This window comes from Lampetra fluviatilis, chromosome 37 (assembly GCF_964198595.1).
Source record: "Lampetra fluviatilis chromosome 37, kcLamFluv1.1, whole genome shotgun sequence".
Classification (NCBI taxonomy): domain Eukaryota; kingdom Metazoa; phylum Chordata; class Hyperoartia; order Petromyzontiformes; family Petromyzontidae; genus Lampetra; species Lampetra fluviatilis.
The window spans coordinates 3,327,552-3,346,761 of record NC_136311.1 but is presented as its reverse complement, the minus strand read 5'-3'; the positions used below and the strand labels follow the sequence as shown (position 1 = coordinate 3,346,761).

General features: G+C 50.2%; 2 protein-coding genes across 6 annotated transcripts in view; one reads left to right on the top strand and one right to left on the bottom strand.

Annotated features, from left to right (window-relative positions):
* Positions 1-729: 729 nt before the first annotated feature.
* Positions 730-4,328, top strand: BOLA2 (bolA family member 2). Its single transcript, XM_078873615.1, has 3 exons — positions 730-933; positions 1,352-1,449; positions 3,137-4,328. The coding sequence occupies exons 1-3, from the start codon at positions 871-873 to the stop codon at positions 3,237-3,239; spliced, it is 264 nt and encodes an 87-aa protein (XP_078729741.1). The 5' UTR covers positions 730-870; the 3' UTR covers positions 3,240-4,328.
* The window catches only part of LOC144945245 (alpha-1,3-galactosyltransferase 2-like), a 35,505-nt gene continuing 20,541 nt past the window's right edge, over positions 4,247-19,210 (bottom strand). For 2 of the 5 annotated variants that reach the window (XM_078873612.1, XM_078873611.1), the window contains exons 2-7: positions 11,643-11,723; positions 9,996-10,037; positions 8,799-8,936; positions 7,503-7,777; positions 6,544-6,749; positions 5,953-6,272 (exon numbers count right to left, since the gene is read on the bottom strand). In XM_078873612.1, the coding sequence (XP_078729738.1) occupies positions 6,063-6,272; positions 6,544-6,749; positions 7,503-7,777; positions 8,799-8,936; positions 9,996-10,030 (864 nt within the window). In that variant the 5' untranslated portion in view covers positions 10,031-10,037; positions 11,643-11,723 and the 3' untranslated portion in view covers positions 5,953-6,062. Of the gene's footprint in view, positions 6,273-6,543; positions 6,750-7,502; positions 7,778-8,798; positions 8,937-9,482; positions 10,038-11,642; positions 11,724-19,210 lie in introns of all 5 variants that reach the window. The other 3 variants (XM_078873610.1, XM_078873614.1, XM_078873613.1) reach the window with 3 other exon arrangements.

The window sequence follows — 19,210 nt, the reverse complement described above, 5'->3', positions numbered from 1 at the left end:
ATTAAAGACAATTATACCGGATTTCTCCCAATCTAAGATGATCGGGTTTAATTTAAAAGACAATTAAACCGGATTTCTCCCAATCTCAGATGGTCGGGTTTAATATAAAAGACAATTAAACCGGATTTCTCCCAATCTAAAATGATCGGGTTTAATATAAAAGACAATTAAACCGGATTTCTCCCAATCTCAGATGGTCGGGTTTAATATAAAAGACAATTAAACCGGATTTCTCCCAATCTAAGATGATCGGGTTTAATATAAAAGACAATTAAACCGGATTTCTCCCAATCTCAGATGGTCGGGTTTAATATAAAAGACAATTAAACCGGATTTCTCCCAATCTCAGATGATCGGATTTAATATTAAAGACAATTATACCGGATTTCTCCCAATCTCAGATGATCGGGTTTAATATAAAAGACAATTAAACTGGATTTCTCCCAATCTCAGATGATCGGGTTTAATATAAAAGACAATTAAACTGGATTTCTCCCAATCTCAGATGATCGGGTTTAATATAAAAGACAATTAAGCTCCTTCCTACTCTTTGGATTTTTCGGTAAAGTCACGTAGGTTAAAAGAAAACAAATACATTAAATCAATTTATTTCTTTTCTTTTAACCTACGTGACTTTACCGAAAAAAACAAAGAGTATGAATCCTTGCAGTCACGAAAGCTTCTAATCTATAATTAAGTTCCTTCCTCTCACTGGCGTTGCGTCCGCCTCCTGGTGGCCGCTACCCGCGTTGGTAACGAACCCCCCACTGCCATCCATTGCCATCACCGCCGCCACCACCGCCACCATCACCACCATCACCACCACCACCAACTAAACCACGAGCCCAGGCGTCGGCTCGCGTCGTCGCGATGGCCATCACAGCCGAGGCGCTCAAGGAGAAGTTGGAGAAGGAGCTCGACGCCTCCTACGTGGTGAGGCCTCCCCAGAGGGCCCGCAACGCCGCAGCCTTCGCCGTTGCCTGGTCGCGTCTGCCGGCGGCAGGGGCAGGGCAGCCGCGGCGGCGTGGCGCGCCCGGGCCCCGGTGTCAGGTTTTCGCGATGAGCTTGGTGATCGCAAAGGGTTTCATACTCTTAGGTTTTTTCGGTAAAGTCACGTAGGTAAAAATAAAAAAATATAAATAATAATATAAATAAAATAATACATCTATTATTTTTTCTATTATTTAATCAAAATTAATTTGTATTATTTATTTTTACCTACGTGACTTTACCGAAAAAAACCTAAGAGTCACGAAAGCTTAAAATCTAGAATCGCAACGGGGTGTGTACGGACGACTTCTGCTGATGTTCGCCGTTGTTGTTGTCGTCGTTGTCGATGATGATGATGCAGGAGGTGGATGACATCTCGCCCACGATGTGCGGTGCGAGCTTTAAGGTGCTCGTCGTATCGGCAAAGTTTGAGGGCAAGCCGCTGCTGCAGAGGCACAGGTGACCGATACAGCGGCTTGTGTCGCCATCGCCATCATCCCGCATCGCCATCACCTACCACTTCCCACGAATCAACCGCTACATCACCACTCGCCTTCTAACCACTTGAATTCGCTTTCCATTCATTCATTGCCACCACCACCACCCTAATCGCTCACCTCCACTTCCACCGCTCGCAAACCTCCTCGGCTAGGGAAGGGGGCGCCAGGTGCTGCCCTCTGTGACCAGTGGGTATTGGTGACCAGTGGAAACTGGTGATCATACCTCGTCAACCCCATACGGTTTAACCCCTATTATTATTGTGCAGGGAAATTGAGTGTTCAGCTCCATTTCGACGTCAAGCCGTTTCAATATTGGTTTGTGTTTCTCCCTTGTGATGGGACTTTGTAGGAGGAACTTTGAGATTTGTAACGGCACGGGGTGACCAATGAGGTCTGAATCGGTCTGCAGTAAGGTCGGCACTGATAAGGGGTTGACTGGTATGCACTATACACTACACCCTACTATACACAACACTACTATACACTTTTATATGTTACACTATACACGACTATACCCTACAATATACACTGCACTATCATACCTATCAACCCATATGGTTTACCCTTATTCTTGTACAAGGAAATAGAGTTTTCAGGTCCATATGGCATACAGCCGTTTCAATACGAGCAAAACTGTTTTGTCTATTTGTTTGTGTTTCTCCCTTGTGATGGGACTTGGTAGGATGGAAGTTGAGATGTATAAGGGCACGGGGTGACCAATACGGTCTGAATTGGTCTGTAACAAGGTAGGGCACTGATAAGGTGCTGACAGGTATGGGTGACTGACCCAGTGACTGGCTGTTAACGGTGACCATATTTTGGCCAGTGACTGGAAGTGACTTGCCGCAGTGACCGGCAACCATCCGGTCACTGGGTTGAGGGCAAGCCGCTGCTGCAGAGGCACAGTGACCTATACAGCGGCTGTGTCGCCATCACCATCATCCCGCGTCTCCATCACCTACCACTTCCCCCGAATAAATCGCGACTTCGCCTTTTAACCACTTGAATTCGCTTTCCATTATTAATTCATCGCCACCACCACCAACGCTTCATTCACCCTAATCGCTCACTTCCATCACTCGCCGCAATCACACCACTCGCAAACCTCCTCGGCTGGGGAAGGGGGCGCCTGGTGCGCGTCTCAGGTGCTGCCCTCTGTGACCAGTGGCAAGTGACCAGTGGGAACTGGTGACCATACCGTGTCAACTCATACGGTTTACCCGTTGATCATTGAGCAGTGAATTGAAGGGCGAACGTCTCGGTGTGCGTGCACTTCGTGTACTATGTGGGGAGCGGTCGTGTAGCGAACCCGGCGACCCGAGTTCGATTCCCGCTCGTGGCCAACACCGGCGACGATTTTCTGAACCGGTCCTGGGCCTCCCTTAGGTTGACTCAGCCTCAAATGAGTACCTGGTGCGGTGTGTAAACATCGCCACTGGGGAGACAAAGGCGGCCGTGCGTGGTGCTGGCCACCCACCCCCGCGGTGTCGTGCCGGTCTTTATAGGTGCTTGCTAAACGCACTTTCCCCAACAGTCTGTTCAGGCTATACGGGCGGGGGTCTTTGTCTTTGTGCCGTATGTTGAACTTCTTTCTCACCATACGTAGTCCCACCGTGCTAATCAGAGGTACGGGAAATCTTCCCCAGGCTGGTGAACGCGGCGCTTGTGGAGGAGCTCAAGGAGATCCACGCGTTCCAGCAGAAGACGCTGACGCCAGAGCAGTGGCAGAAGGAGAAGACGCCCCAGTGACGGCACCGCAAAGGCCGCCCCCATCATCCCTAACCCCCTCCCCGCTCCTACAGCGCCGACCCAGCCTCGACTGACAGACAGGGCCCCAGGCTCATCAACCAACGCAGCAGCAGTTCGTGCGAGCAATGCCCTTTGTGGTTATAAATCACGACAGTGACTATTGACGGGAAGGATCCTTTGCAATACTCCCCAAAACCGTGGCTACCTTGGAAACCACCGCTCATAACATGACCATGAAGGATGCATCATCGTAAGCCGTTGTATTTCCACGAGAATCGCTCTCTGTCCGTGGCCACCTGCAGTGACTACGCAATCCTCTGTAACACCACAATGGAGAGACAGGCTCCTTTTTAACCCTACAAAGTTAAGTCCAGAAACGGGCTACTGTGTGGGACGACAGAATCACACCACGTAATGAAACCCCCAAAGCGGCTCGTCACGCTCTCCGACCTCCCACGACAGGTTCTCTTTTAAGCCTACAGTTAATCCAGAAAAATTCTCCATTGTCAACCACCACAAATGTCATTAGCAAGGCTCCATTACCACTTCCGGTGGTTACTGAGAGCGGTGGTGTAGTAGTTATTGTGAAGTGCTGCACGAAGAACCCGGTGACCCGAGTTCACTTCTGAACCACAACGAAGATCAGTGGTGATATCTGAACGGGTCCTGGGTTCTACCTGCTCCCAACCTTCCCAGCCTCACCTGCACTGACCAGTGTGGTGAAGTATGGTCAAACAACTTCCATTTCTGGCACGGTTTGGGGAGGCCTTCATCCAGCAGTGGATTAACATTGGGCTGTAAATGATTATTGATAACAAAATTGAGCTCAATTGTAAAACGAATAACCATGAAAAGAAGCCCCACTTAATGATGTCATGGTGAATTAAAATCAAGCCATCTTGTCAAATAGCAACAACAGCACCAGACCTCGTGACTCACACCAACCCTCATTGCCATTCCACTTGCCTTGGGAGTGCGTACACACGTGCAGTGTATCAGATAGGAAATGATTGAAAACTTTTTTATTCAATTAGTCAATGGTTTGCGTTGTTACGTTAATAAACATATCATCGCTGCATTTGTGGATGAGGTGACGCGTGGGCATTTTTTTTTCATTATCCATGAATGGGACTTTAAGAAAATCAAAACTTGGTAAAAAAATTAACATGTACAGTACTCATAAATACCCATACAAATTATGTTAACATTAGATAAATAAAAACGCGCACACTGGAAAATAAAATGGTACGTGGGAGTAAATGGTGCAGGCATTTGCAGGAGCGCGTGTTAAGGGATTGAGGAAGGAGCGAACATGATGACCGCTGCATATATACAACAGAGAGATGAAATCGATTAATGTAAAGAAGGCCTTAGAGGGGATGTCACCTGAGATTTTGTCCTGGGACCCTCAAAGCCTTTTGGCGACACTTTCTATGCTCTTGTGGAACATAATGGGTACATAAAGAACGTCACTTACACTCCACATTAAGATTTGCTTGGTTTAAACTGTTTTGGTCAACATGCTGACATGGCCCGGAGGCTGACACTGACATATGTTGTGGACATCATGGTACAGAATTCGATTAATTTAATTTGGTTCACACGCCTCCGCACAGAAAGCAACCCCGTTTGGCAAATATTGCCGGATAGAATAAGACAGCCAAATGTGAGGTCACTGGAACCACGCCAAGGCTGTATTAGAGTGTAAAGCAGAGCAAACACTGCAGTGATTGTGCTTAGAAGAGCGTGTCAGTTCTGCTGCAGTGCCCACACCAGAGGTTAAGAGACCTCTCTTACATTTACCCATATGGAAGAAATTACATTAAGACTGCCTTGCTCAATATGGAATAAAGACGTCGTGAACACATGTAATTGTTCAACAAAGGCACGCTAGAAACATGCGTGCATGTGGTCTTGTGCAAATCCGGTGAGAGGTGTAACGGTGCACTTGTGAAATCAACAAAGGTCGATTATCTGAGCTCATGATACGTGCAGAATCTCGTGCATTAGAATTTAATTTTTAATGTGTTAACGTTGCCCGTAATAGGTTCACATAATCCCTGCCAGCTACTAGTGGCTGCTACCTTCGCCACAATGTTTTTTTAAATGGATTTCAATGATGAATCTTATTGGAATCGCCAAGGGTTGGGGGCGTAGTCATTGTATCTTCACCACACACAGCAACTCCGAACAATTAAATTCTTGACAAATTACACTCGACACACTTTTTGATTACACGATTTTGATAACGTAAAACATACCTGAGAATATAAAGGCTGCAAACATTGATTTTAGACGTAAACAATTGAACAGAATCTTCGATGTTCTTTCCACGGAGGACTGGCCTCTTTCGAAACAACACAGGCACGAAACGGGCATTGGCATCACCGAAGCAACGGCTGAGGGAGGCTGGGGGGGGGGGGTGGGAAGCCGCCACTGACATACTCCCACAGTCGTGGCTCAAGAACCCATCCTGGGAGGAGTGTGGTGTTGTGAGGTGCAGAGGGATCGAATGTTGATTGAGGGAACCTGCATAACGGGCATACTCTTAAGAGATGTTGAGAGCTGCAACACACACACACGATTCATCTCACACAATTTTCACACAACTCGTCTTTCAGAAATCTGTGAGGTCATCAAACGCTCAGTTCTGCGAGCTGTACTCGACAGCTCGCTGGTACCTTCATTAGTAAGGACACTTATTATAGAACTCGGGGGGGGGGGGGGGGGGGGGGGTGGTGGTGGCGGCATCGGAGTTGATGGCTAGTGTGAGGTAACGTTCGGGACGGAGGAGGGTGGTGGAGGGCGGTCGCCTCTCGTCCGTCACCAGTTGTCGCGGATCTTGGAGTAGTCCTTGATGACGGTGGCGAGGCGAATGATGCGCACCTCCCGCGCCGGCACCATCTTGGAGTCCCAGCTGTACTCGGGGGACAGCACCTTCGTGGGCCGCCGCTCGGCCGCCAGGTAGCGGTTCAGGTGGCTCTCATCGTGCCAAAGGGCCTCCACGCCGCGGTCACGGTCCTCGCTGATCGTCTGTGGAGAGGTCGCGCCAATAAAATCGATATCGCTCAGCAGTAATAATTCTCGCCCCTCGCAAGTCGGACCTGGCACACGCCACAATCTGGTATACTTCTCTATATGGCTGTGGCAACTACAGTCACGTGCCACCTGCTCCAGTCTATCAGTGACCCAGAAAATATTCGGTGAGAAAGCAAGCCCCGCACGAGCGACTTTGTCACCTGGAACACGAAGCGAGAGTGTCGCTGAATCACGTGACCCTATCCCCCGCAGGCGTCCCCATTACCCGGCTGCAGCTGAGCACGAGGTGGCGCACGGAGGCAGGCGTGCCCCCGAACACGGCCGCGTGGTAGTAGTAGAGACGGTCGGCTGGCATCACGAACGCGGTGGACGCAGGCCGCCCCTCGAAGCTGTAGATGGAGCGAGGGCGCTTGTAGAACCAGGGGTGGAGCACGGCCACGAGATCCCCCAGGGCCTCCACCCCGAAGGGGCCTGCAGGGGGACAGTGGGCAACGTGGGATCATTGCGGGGTCACGAGGCCGCACAGTAAAAGGTTCCTCAGAAGGGTGGAACGTAAAACCAATGACAGCTGGTGAGTTCATAGGTCAATTGTATTGCTCAAATAAAAATTATTTGAAGAATCTATAAGATAGCTAAAAATTGTAAGTGTTCTTCCACAAAACATATCCGACTTGAGAATATGAAAAAAATGTATACATCTTATATTTTGTCAAATAAATGAATTTAAGGTGCAGTGAATGAGTTTCAAGTGAAAATCAGCGACATGTGACAAGTTTCCACATACGGACATAGTTTTGACACTCCGAATAAAACCGCATTCATCACAGCACAGCGCCAGGAGTGGCCAAAATGGAGTAACAATGCAGTTTCGGAAAACTGAAATTACCCAATATATTTCAATAAAATCAGTTCAATGTTCATTTAAAATTTCACCAACGTTGAGAAAACCAAGAAAAGTTGGCAACGGCAATGATATCTGTCCGGCTTTGACCCGGTACAGCCCGTTAATTGGCATCCATGTTCGGGCAGCAGGAATTGATTAGTACTGAGATCTAGTGGCATCCGGTTGAACTACATTGCAGGCTGATCGGGAGATATGCCCTGGTTTGGTCTACAAACGGAAAATGTGTCGATCCTCGGTGGCAACCCGACAGTGGCAATCCTGCCCTCCGGCCTGCAGCAGGCTCCGCCGAAGGCCTCCCCCCCCCCCCCCCACCTCCTCACCTTGGAACTCCATGTCGACGTCGAAGCAGAAGACGTATTGAGCCTCCTGGGCGATGTCCTCCAAGAGCTCGCCCAGCTTCTGCATGCGCGCCATCGAGATGTCCTGCCAGCGCGAGTGCTTGTCCACGAGGCCCACGCGCAGGCTGCGGCCTGGAGGCAGCTCCAGGCGGGGCACGGCTTCGGGGCGCTCGGTCATCACGTGGTACACCACACGCCGCCCCACCATGAAGTGCTGCTCCGCCGAGGTCAGGAAACGCTCCAGGAACTTCACGTACCTGTGCGCGTGCAAGCGTGGGGTCGGGGAGGTGAGGGGGTCAGGGTCAGGGTTAGAGTCATCTCTAAGGTTGCCACCTTCAAGGTACAAAAACAAGGAAATACCATGGCAGGAAGAAGAAGAGCATATTTCGCGCTACTTTAAGAGGGGAGAACTTTGTAGGCTTTCGCGACCAATATCATCCATAAGAGGTTTTTGGGTTAGATCGCGTAAATATAAATGTGTCGTTAAAATCCGCCACCACCCGACACAGCCAACTAGTAAGGGTTGTCACGTAAACAGAACATGCCAATTCGTCACTAGTACAGGGGATATCTTCATGTAAATGCATCGTTTGTAAGGGTGCATTGTTACACAACGTACAAAAAACTGTTTTTTTTATCCTGGCTAAACAGATTTTCTAGGAAGGGCAGCTGCCTCACTCAAGAGGAGGACGGTCCTGAGAAGAGGAGGACGGTCCTGAGAAGACCAGGACAGGTGGCAACTCCAACCGCTGAATATGGCACACAACCAACGCCACCTCAAAGGGGGCAGCCGTGGGGCCTGGCGCTCACCGGCCACTGGAGTGAAACCATGCCCGTTTCATCCGATATCAAACGATCGATTGATCATGGGTGGTTATTGTGGTGCAGAAAACACATGGGTGGTTGTGGTGGTTGTGGTGGTGGTGCGGATGACACGTGGGTGCTGGTGCAGATGACACGTGGGTGGTGGTGATCGATTGATCATGGGTGGTTGTTGTGGTGCAGAGAACACATTGGTGGTTGTGGTGGTTGTGGTGGTGGTGCGGATGACACGTGGGTGGTGGTGCGGATGACACGTGGGTGGTGGTGGTGCGCAGGACACGTGGGTGGTGGTGCGTATGACACGTGGTTGTGGTGCGCAGGCCACGTGGGTGGTGGTGGTGCGGATGACACGTGGGTGGTTGTGGTGCGCAGGCCACGTGGGTGGTGGTGGTGCGGATGACACGTGGGTGGTGGTGGTGCGCAGGACACGTGGGTGCTGGGTTGGAAGCCACGCACTTGCCCACAGCGAACACGGTGAGTGCCACCGTGACGTTCTTCTCACGGTGCGCGTCCTCGAGGAAGCTGGGGTCGTAGGTTCCCTGCCACACGATGGGCGCCAGCCACGGTGTCAGCGAGTTCACGTCCGTGCGGGCGCTACACACACAGCACACAAAGATCCCCCCCCCCCCTATAGCCTTAACTGACTGTTGAGGCAGGTGCTGTGAGCAGACAGTGCTGTGCATTAGTGCTTTAAATATTTTATAGCATGGGAGATGGAAGGAAACACTATTTGCTGAAAAACCAGTTGAGGCAGCTCTCAGAACGCGTGAGCGGGAATCGGGACGTGTCACACAAAGGACCGTGGTTGACCAGCACCACGCCCGACTGCCTTTGTCTCCCCGAGTGGCGATGTTTATCGACACATCGCACCAGGCACTCAAATGAGGCCGAGTCGACCTAGGGGAGGGCCTAGGACCTGTTTAGATCATCGTCGCTTCTGTTGGCCGCGAGCGGGAATCGAACCCGGGTCACGGGGGTTCAAACCGCAGCGCGCTAACCACAACGCCACCGCTACCCCACACGCTCTGAGAGCTGCCTCTACTGTTTTTTTTCCATCAAATAGCGTTTCCTTCCAGCTCCCTCACTATAAATATTTGAACAACAACAAAAAACGACCAGAGAAATTCGCCGGGCGCTTACAGACAAAAGGTCATCCCTGACAGGACCCCCGTGTGTCGAGATGGACGACAACAACGGCACCGCACTGCGACACGAGCGAATCCACTTGATGAGCTTCCCTCCGAGGGGGTGGAGTTGGGCGTCAGGCGCCGTCGTGATGTGGGGAGAGACCCCCGGGGTGAGCGCAGGTGCAGCCCTTTGACGTCTCGGACGCGGCTCAATGGGGCAGCGCTGTTATTGAAGAGACCTTTCTGGATTGCTCTTGCGGATACTCCCCCCCTGCCCCAGCACAAGGAGACCCGCCCAACGACAACGCACCCATCGCGCCCAGACAACCGCGGCCAGCACCATCACGGCAGACACACCCCCCCAACGACCCATCCACGGAGTCACGCATTCACACGAACAACGCCTTCACACGGACAACGCCTTCGCACCGCACCCATGACCTCCAACTCCACCGTGTGACCGACGGAGACTGGCAGGCTTAACGAGCGAAGCGTCGCTCGCGGGGTTTTAGAGCGCGAGACTCACGGTGCGACGGGGCTGTAGAACCGCGGGTACGTCATGTGGACCCTGCGGAAGGAGGAGAAGGAGAAGAAACGGAGCAGCAGTGAGACAGACCCCCGCATTCTCCCCCCCCCCCTCAACGCCGTGAAATAACCGCACGGACGCCGCGACCACCGCTGCCGAAGAGCGATCGAAATCGGATTCGATTTCGACCGCTCTTTCGATCGAAATTGATCGAAGAGCGATCGAACATCCAAATGTGGCAGGACTCTCCTGAAAAATATTATTGAGACTTTCCTGAATGCATAAAAGGGGCGACGCAGTGGTAGGGAGGGTGGTACAGAGGAATCACTGCAGTCTAAGATCTTCATGATGATGATGGTGGCGGTGGTATTGTCGTGACGATCCAGTATTGAGTTTTGTTCGTCCACACTTTCATATTTCTCCTGTAACGTGGTTGTATTAGCTCTGGTTGCTGTTTGCTCCGTTGCTGTACCTTGTTTTCACGTGATATTATTGCCTTTTTGGTGACTCGGGAAACTCGTGAACGAGATTCATTGTACGCTCTTGAGTTCCTGCCTGGTCACACAACATGACCACGGGAGCGAATCCGTCCGTGGGAGGCAAATTGCATCAGCCACGCTCCGAGTATTCTGGGAGCCTCGCCGATGTGCGCTGTTACTCAACGATGAAGAATGAGTAACACGCCCATTGCTTAAATCCCACACAATCAAGACTATCCTCACTGGCACGGAGACCAAAGTCGAAAGATCATCAATGCCAATGCTGTTGCTCTAACCGCACCCCACCAGCCTGAAACGCTGCCAGGTAATCTCAGTCGTTGCAAAGTCCTGACACCTACGATAGTCTTAAGGGGCCGTCCATAAATTACGTCACGCGATTTTGTACGATTTTTGACCCCCCCCCCTCGTCACACGGCGTCACAAAAAGTCAGACCCCTCTCAAATATGACGTCACAAAGCTCTGCCCCCCCCCCACAAAACCATATTTTGAAAATAAACATGCTTCAAATCACTTCTAAATATTGTCATTGTAGTGCGTATTTAATGTGGCGCTGCACTCTGATGTTGTAGGAGAAAACATTTATGATAAAGTATATTTAATTAAGTAGAACGTGGTGTCTATATTTATTTAAAGTTGCGCATTTTGAAGTGACGTCACATTTCTCAACCCCCCCCCCCATCGTCACAAATGTCTGACCCCACCCCTAGGTGTGTGACGTCATTTATGGACGGCCCCAAAGTCTATTTAATTAAGTAGAACGTGTTGTCTATATCTGTTCAAGTTGCGCATTTGATGTGACGCCACATTTCTCAACCCCCCCCCCACCTCGTCACACATCGTCACAAATTTCTGACCGCCCCCCCAGGTGCGTAACGTCATTTATGGATGGCCCCAAAGTCTATTTAATTCAGTAGAACGTGCTGTCTATATTTATTTAAAGTTGCGCATTTTGATGTGACGTCGCATTTCTCAACCCCCCCCCCCACCATCGTCACACATCATCACAAATATCTGACCCCCCCCCTAGGTGCGTGACGTCATTTATGGACGGCCCCTAACACCATCACCACCGGCCTTGATGTCTCACCCGCCCACCCTGCCCCCGCTCTGCCACCGCGCGCACCTGTCCCACCCGCCCGTACTCACACGTACGCATTCCAGGTGAAGTATGGCAGCAGCAGCACGGAGACGAGCAGAGCTTTCTTGGCGATCGTGCAACAGGTCAACCTGCCGGGGGAGAGGCGCGGGGAGAGGGTGCACTGAGCAATCGGATGGTGGTGCCTGCTGTCACTCACCACGGAGACGCGGTGCTCAGCGCGAACCATGTTCGGTGTCTGCACGTGTCGTCTATGGGAGTCGGGGCCGGATTAAGGCACGGGGGCTTTAGGGGCTGCAAGCCCAGGGGCCTTCGCCAGCTGGAGGGCATCCAGAGATTAAGTGAAAAGATATTTCGTTTGTGATTGCTGAATTGTATTTGCTTTTAGCCTTGTAAAAAAAAAGTTTATTTAACCTTGTTTTCCTTTTGAAAATATTACTGGAGGGCTCACAGTACCTGGAGCCCAGGTGCCTATAAAATCTTAATCCGGCCCTGATGGGAGTTCACCTATTGTAGAGGTATGTAGGAGTGTTGACTGTATGTGTGTAGGTGTGGATGTGGGGAGTGGTCGTGTAGCGGTTAGCACGCTGCGCTACGAACCCAGGAACCCGAGTTCGATTCCCGCTCAAGACCAACACCAGCGGCAATTATCTGAATTGGTCCTGGGTCTCCCCTAGGTCTACTCAGTGTGTAAACATCGCAACGAGGGAGAAAAAGACAGCCAGGCATGGTACTGTGGCCACTCACCCCCTCGCGTGCCGTGCCAGCCTTTATAGGTGTCTACTAACAGCACTTGCCCCAACAGTCTGTTAAGCTATACGGGGGATCTTTATCCTTTGCAGGTGTGTACGTTGTATGACGTTTTTATTATTATGATTACGATGAGGTTTGCCCTTCTGGGGCTCATTAGCAATCAGGTATGATCACAATGTGTAGCCTACACAGGCTGTCTCTGTCCACACCAGAGACGCAGCCTTCTTTATCAATCCGTTTCAAAGACAATGCACATGTAGTGACGAACTCGGAGACGAAAAGACTTAGAGGCACTTATTTATTAACGAGAAACACCGGGGTTAACACTCTTAATCATTAATCCGTCTATTGCCGGCGACGCTACTCAGTCAGGACATCCATAATAGAGGTGGGTTAGATCGCGTAAATATATAAATGTGTCGTTAAAACCCGCCACCACCCGACACAGCCAATTAGTAAGGGTTGTCACGTAAGCAGAACGTGTCATGCCGCCGCCACGAAGCCGTTCAGCAGGCGCCCCATCTCCGACCTCGCCACCACCAAGCGACGGAGCCGACCCCGCGTCCCCCTCACCTCACCTCACATGAACACACCCGCACGCATTTCCCCCCCCCCCCCCCATAGAGCTCCGAGAGGAGGTCACCTGGCCGACCGGTTTTTATCCGAGAAGCCCTTACCGGGATTAAACTTTCACGGTTTCCGGCGACCAGGGAATTGGACGACCTCCCCCGACGCTACTTTGCACCGCGGCGCTGCGACCGGCCTTAAGATTGCAAGGTCGCAGCGAGGGGCCACTCGGCCACCGCGGGGGAAACGCATCCCACACACCCCACACACGCAAGTATCGACGGGGCAGGCAGAGGGAATAAGCATTGTGATGGAGGAGCATCATTAGAAAACACGCAGCGCATCTGAATTGCATAATCAGGCACCCCGCACAGGGAGCGGAGGGACGGCATAATTACGCTCGGGCACGCAGGCACCATTGTTAGGGGAGTTAAAGGATAAGGCTGTTAGTATGAGTAATCGGGAGAGCGGGGTCACACGGGGAGCCATGCACAAATTCCCACGGCGCACCTTTGTGACGGACGCCGCCGCATAAACTGCGATCATGGGGGGGCCTGCGTGAGAAAGGGATTGATTGGAATTTGCGCCGCGCAGGTTGAGCATTAAGTAGCATATCACAGGCGCCCGGAACCGCGGTGCGCGTGCCAGAGGGGCGCGAGCCCATTGTTCAGAGCCACATCCCTTTGAGGTAGGGAGGATAAATAGTGGGCGCAAAGGGGAAATCGGGCTCTCTCTTCTCTCCAGCGCCAGGCGACAGGACGCTCTCCAGTCCAGCGACCCGAACGTCCGTGAGACGCATCGAGGCACGCTGCGAGTACGGGATCAACGAACCGCCGTGGGCATCTAACAGGGAGTAAGAAGGTGAAGTAGGGTATCGTAAGCCGATAAATAGGGAATAGGTCCAGGGGAAGTAGGATAGGCCAGCCTCGTCGACTCATACTGACATAACATTAAATTACCAGGTAGCAGATAATAAATCATCAATAGCGAAGCGTGGTCTCGCGTGATCTTGTCGTGCAGCGTGAGCGCGTGGGTGAGCGTGTGTACGCAGTGGTTCTGTAGTGCTGCGGCTCGCCTCGGGGGGAGCGCGGCGCAGAGCGGTGCGAGAGTGGGTGTCGCGTGTGTTCACTCCGTGTGTGATACAGGTGTACGATCATAACGCGAGTAGTCAGTGTGGAGCGGTGTGTGTGCGTACGTTCGCTCCGTGTGGGTCGCAGGTACGCGATTAGGGAAAGGGAGGTATCGTGGTAGCGTAAGGGGGGACATAATATTACGCGGTATCCAACCATGCCTACTACGCGGAGCCGCGGTGGAGGGGAATCCTCGGGCGACGGCTCCCACACCATGGGTGAGGAACCTAGCAGCGGGGGGGTGATTGATTGATGTTAGCCCGGCCGTTAGCATTATCGAGGGAGGGATCTCGGGGGCTAGCGACCCCCACACGTGGCCAATTCGTCACTAGTACAGCACACCGGCGTGTTGGAGAGCCAAGCCACAACATTTACAAACTGAGTACGACGTTTCGCCAGTAATTACAACTAGCTTCATCAGGCGACAGCCAGATTTGTTCGCATAATGCACATGCACAATGTATATTGCCTCAGTAATCCCCCCCCCTCCCATCATTGTGCAAGAGCGCAGAAGGGTGGTCAACACATCAACGCCTCTATATAAGGAACGAAACAGGTGGACTTCTCCACAAATCTGGCTGTCGCCTGATGCAGCTAGTTGTAATTACTGTCGCGAAACGTCGTACTCAAATTGTAAATGTTGTGGCTTGGCTCTCCAACACACCCGTGTGCTGTACTAGTGACGAATTGGCCACGTTCTGTTTACGTGACAGCCCTTACTAGTTGGCTGTGTCGGGTGGTGGCGGGTTTAACGACACATTTATATATTTACGCCATCTAACCCAAAAACCTCTATTATGGATGATATTGGTCGCGAAAGCCTCCCACGTGTTAATCAGTCAGGACAGTTGGTAGGCTGCCTGACTGGTGGCGCCCCGAGATGGTGAAGACGAAGACGATGACGAGGAGAAGAACGGTGACGAAGTCTTGAGCAGCACGACGGAGATCCCACTCCAACAACAGCCCCGAGGTCCCCTACAGGGGCCCCTCTTATACTGTCACGTGGCCTGGCTCCGCCCCGGGCCACGCCCCCTTTCTGGATCCTACCAGCGGGTTCTTGGTGTGACCCTTCTTCCCACCTTTCCCCTAGATCCCCCTCTCTGGTGTATACAGTGAGGGGGAAAAGTATTTGATCCCCTGCTGATTTTGTACGTTTGCCCACTGACAAAGAAATTATCAGTCTATAATTTTAATGGTAGGTTTATTTGAACAATGAGAGACAGAATAACAACAACACAAATCCAGAAAAACGCATGTAAAAATGTTATAAATTGATTTGCATTTTAATGAGGGAAATAAGTATTTGACCCCCTCTCAATTAGAAAGATTTCTGGCTCCCAGGTGCCTTTTAAACAGGCCGGCACGGCACACGAGGGGGTGGGTGGCCAGCACCACGCCCAAACGCCTTTGTCTCCTTAGTGGCGATGTTTACACACTGCAACATGCACTCAATTGAGGCCGAGTCGACCTAGGGGAGGTCCAAGACCGGTTCAGTATTGGCCGACGAGCGGGAATTGAACTCGGGTCGCCGGGTTCGTATCGCAGCGAGGTAACCGCTACACGACCACTCCCACTCAATCTGTGTACACACACACACAGACACGTATACAGTCCACAGGTCCGTATACACGTACACACGTGTCTATGTGCCACATTGCTCCGTCTGCACGTGTCTGTATACACACTGCTCCGTGTGCTGGTGTCGGTGTTTACACTGCTGCGGGTACACTGGAGACGGACGAGTGGCAGGTGTGTATGTGTGACATCGCCCAAATGTAGTTGTATATAAACAGGAAGAGAGGACTCTAAACAATCGTGTATATTTTGTACCCAGAATGGGCAACGTAATTCAATACAAATAATATTACTTCACAATTGTAATAATCGGCTACTTGTTGTTTGCACTCCTACACTTATTTATCCCGATTAAGCTAGTGTGGGGCCTGTATCAAATGTTATAAAGGAGCCCTAACTAAAAAAAAACACGTAAATATTAAAACACAAATTTTTTACTTGCATAGTAAAGTAATTGTATTTTTTAATTTGCTATACAGCCAGATAACACGACAAATCGCTAACCTTAAACACCCAGTCGTTCATAAAAGTTGGAGGCAGTATAGTGCTATAGTAATAGAGCAAGTGCAGAATCACTGAACCGGAATTGATAGCTTGAAAGCATTTAGCGCGGGGCCCTTGAAAGTGCGGGGCCCGTAGCATATGCAGCTTCTTGTGCTACTGGGATAATCCGGCACTGGTAATTTCCCGTGGAGCTCTCACAACCCAGCCGCTCCCTTTCCTCTCCAGGCTTAACGCCACTCCAAATGATATCGACTCTCCTACTCCCTGAACCGCCCCAACTGAGAGCCCTACCGCGGCTGCCCCGCCGATCACTCTCCACGTCACATCCACGATGTGGTGCTGATCACGTTCAATATTCAGCGGCCACGAGTCGGAGAGTCTCATCCCTGAAGTTCCCCCCCTCCGTTGTGGTGTCGCCTCCCTCTATCGTACAGCCTCTCAATGTCTGTACACACAAGGATTGTGTGTTTAACTGCACGTGGACGTGAGTCGATGAGTGTGCCTGTTGTTAAAGAATGCCACCGCCAGGTGTAGGGGGCTTTCACCGGCCAGGTGACTCAAGAGAGGGTCGCGAGGTTCAAATCCCGATTGGGGGTCGACTCAGCCAATCATACATCTGGGGTCGATAAAATTCGACTTAGCTGAAATATGGATAGACTCACCATGAGAATGTGAAATACCCACCGTTTGCTCTCCCAAGGCTGTAAACGGTGGATGCTCAATTTGAGCAAGGAGTCACTGAGGAATCGTGTCAGCTGTAAGAAACCATGAATAGGCCTCGGCAAGGTAAGGTAATTTACCCTTTTTACCGGGTAAAAGGGTAAAGGTGTCGACATGCCAAGGGGTAAGGTAAAGTGTAGGGTAAAGGTAGCTCATACTCTTAGTTTTTTCGGTAAAGTCACGTAGGTAAAAAAATGTAAATTAATAAAAATAAAATAATAAAAACTCACGACGTTTCGGAGGCAACACAAGTCTCCGTCATCAGGTGGGACCGTCACAGCCAGATTTGCTGTATCAAGTGAGGCAGGGATTCCAAGATGCAAGTTCTTAAATACAAGACAAGGGGGAGGGGGGCTTATCAGAATGTGGTAGCCAATGAATAGAACGTATTGGGAGGGGGGGGCATCCCTGACTTGCAATACCCTGGAGTCTATAAACTGAGTTGCAGCTGTGGTGATTGTTACATTGGGGAAACGAAACGTCTTGTCTCTGATCGTGTCCGCGAGCACAAGTCAGACTTGAAACACGGCAAAACTGAGTCTTCCGCCGTTGCCGATCATTGCTACAACGCTGTGGGCTCTCATGATATTGTTTTTTTCCGAGACCAAGGTGCTCTGCAAGCCCTCTGGCTACCATCAAAGGTTTGTACACGAAGCCATTCAGATATACAAACACAGACATAATTTCAACCGTGATGATGGGTACAAACTTAGTAATCATTGGAAAGATGTTATTAACCATGCAAAAAAGATTTAACTACACATTTTTGGACCATCTTATCTGACAGGCACTATTTTTACTTTACCGAGTGTTGACATCCCCAGCGTTTAACAGTACTCTCCTTTTTCGTATTTGATTGTCAGCCAACACTGGTAAAAACAACATGGGCATTTTCGTTCTCTTCTATCTGTGTGCAAGCAGGGGCTTGCACACAAACACGTCCACGTCTACGCACACCTCTTTTAGCCCCGCCCCCCCTCCCAATACGTTCTATTCATTGGCTACCACATTCTGATAAGCCCCCCTCCCCCTTAACTTGTATTTAAGAACTTGCATCTTGGAATCCCTGCCTCACTTGATACAGCAAATCTGGCTGTGACGGTCCCACCTGATGACGGAGACTTGTGTTGCCTCCGAAACGTCGTGATTTTTTATTTTTATTAATTAAAATTGAAATTTTTTACCTACGTGACTTTACCGAAAAAACTAAGAGTATGAATCCTTGCAGTCACGAAAGCTTCAAATCTAGAATTAAAGGTAGCTCGGAAGAATTTCCCCATAGGGTAAAGGTAGCGCGAAGTATTACCCGGTAAATACGGTACTTTGTTTACTGCTAAAAGCTCCGTGGAGCAGTCCGTGGCCTCCATTTAATCAGTAATATTTTTAAAAACTGTTTTAAAAACACGCTTTTATTAAATGTACCGTACTAGTAATGGCAGAACTCCACGAATCCAGGTAGTGGCCCCGAAGCTTGCCATAACTTAAGGGACCGTGGCCAATTACAGCCAACGTCAGTTGAGCGTGGACAATTAGACCCAAGCCGAAACATAACATATAAAAAATAATGTTTACATTTTTTATGATAGAATATAGTATTGTCATCAGTGTGACATAAGTATACCAAGTTTGTAGTCGATACGTCATTGGGAAGTGGGTTAAAATTGAGTTACAACAACAACGACAACAACAAATACAACGACAACAACAAGCGTGTAAAATTGGAATCATCGAGAGTATTCTATATGATTAAAGCGCTCTACCTAGCATTTACCTTTATCAACCTTTTGCATGTGTAGTAGTACCCCAGTAATTACCAGAGGTGGGACAAAGTCATTGTTATGCAAGTCCAAGTCGAGTCGCAAGTCATCAAATTCATGACTCGAGTCTGACTCGAGTCCAAGTCACATGACTCGAGTCCACATCTCAGAGGTGGGACAAAGTCATTGTTATGCAAGTCCAAGTCGAGTCGCAAGTCATCAAATTCATGACTCGAGTCTGACTCGAGTCCAAGTCACATGACTCGAGTCCACACCTCTGGTAATTACCCTGTAATCGGGTAATTTGTATGGGGTAAAGATAGGGCAAAGGTAGGCTCGTTGTTTTTATCTGTTACCTTACCTTTGCCAAGGCCTACCCATGAGAATGGACTCGCTACAATTGTTCAAGATTAGAGGGGACTTTTACGACTGCGGTTCATTTGCATGCCTCGGGCACCGTTAAACCTCCGACAGTGTGTGTTTAGGTAGCGATAGTGTGTGTGGTTAGGTAGCGATAGTGTGTGTGGTTAGGTAGCGATAGTGTGTGTGGTTAGCGATAGTGGGGCAGTTAGCGCCTTTCGCTACGAATCCAGCGAACAGAGTTTGATCCCC

Coding starts and splice junctions, on each gene's coding strand:
- BOLA2 (XM_078873615.1), top strand. CDS start 871: ATGGCCATCACAGCCGAGGCGCTCAAGGAGAAGTTGGAGAAGGAGCTC. Junction 934..1,351: donor AGCTCGACGCCTCCTACGTG/GTGAGGCCTCCC, acceptor ATGATGATGCAG/GAGGTGGATGACATCTCGCC. Junction 1,450..3,136: donor CCGCTGCTGCAGAGGCACAG/GTGACCGATACA, acceptor AATCTTCCCCAG/GCTGGTGAACGCGGCGCTTG.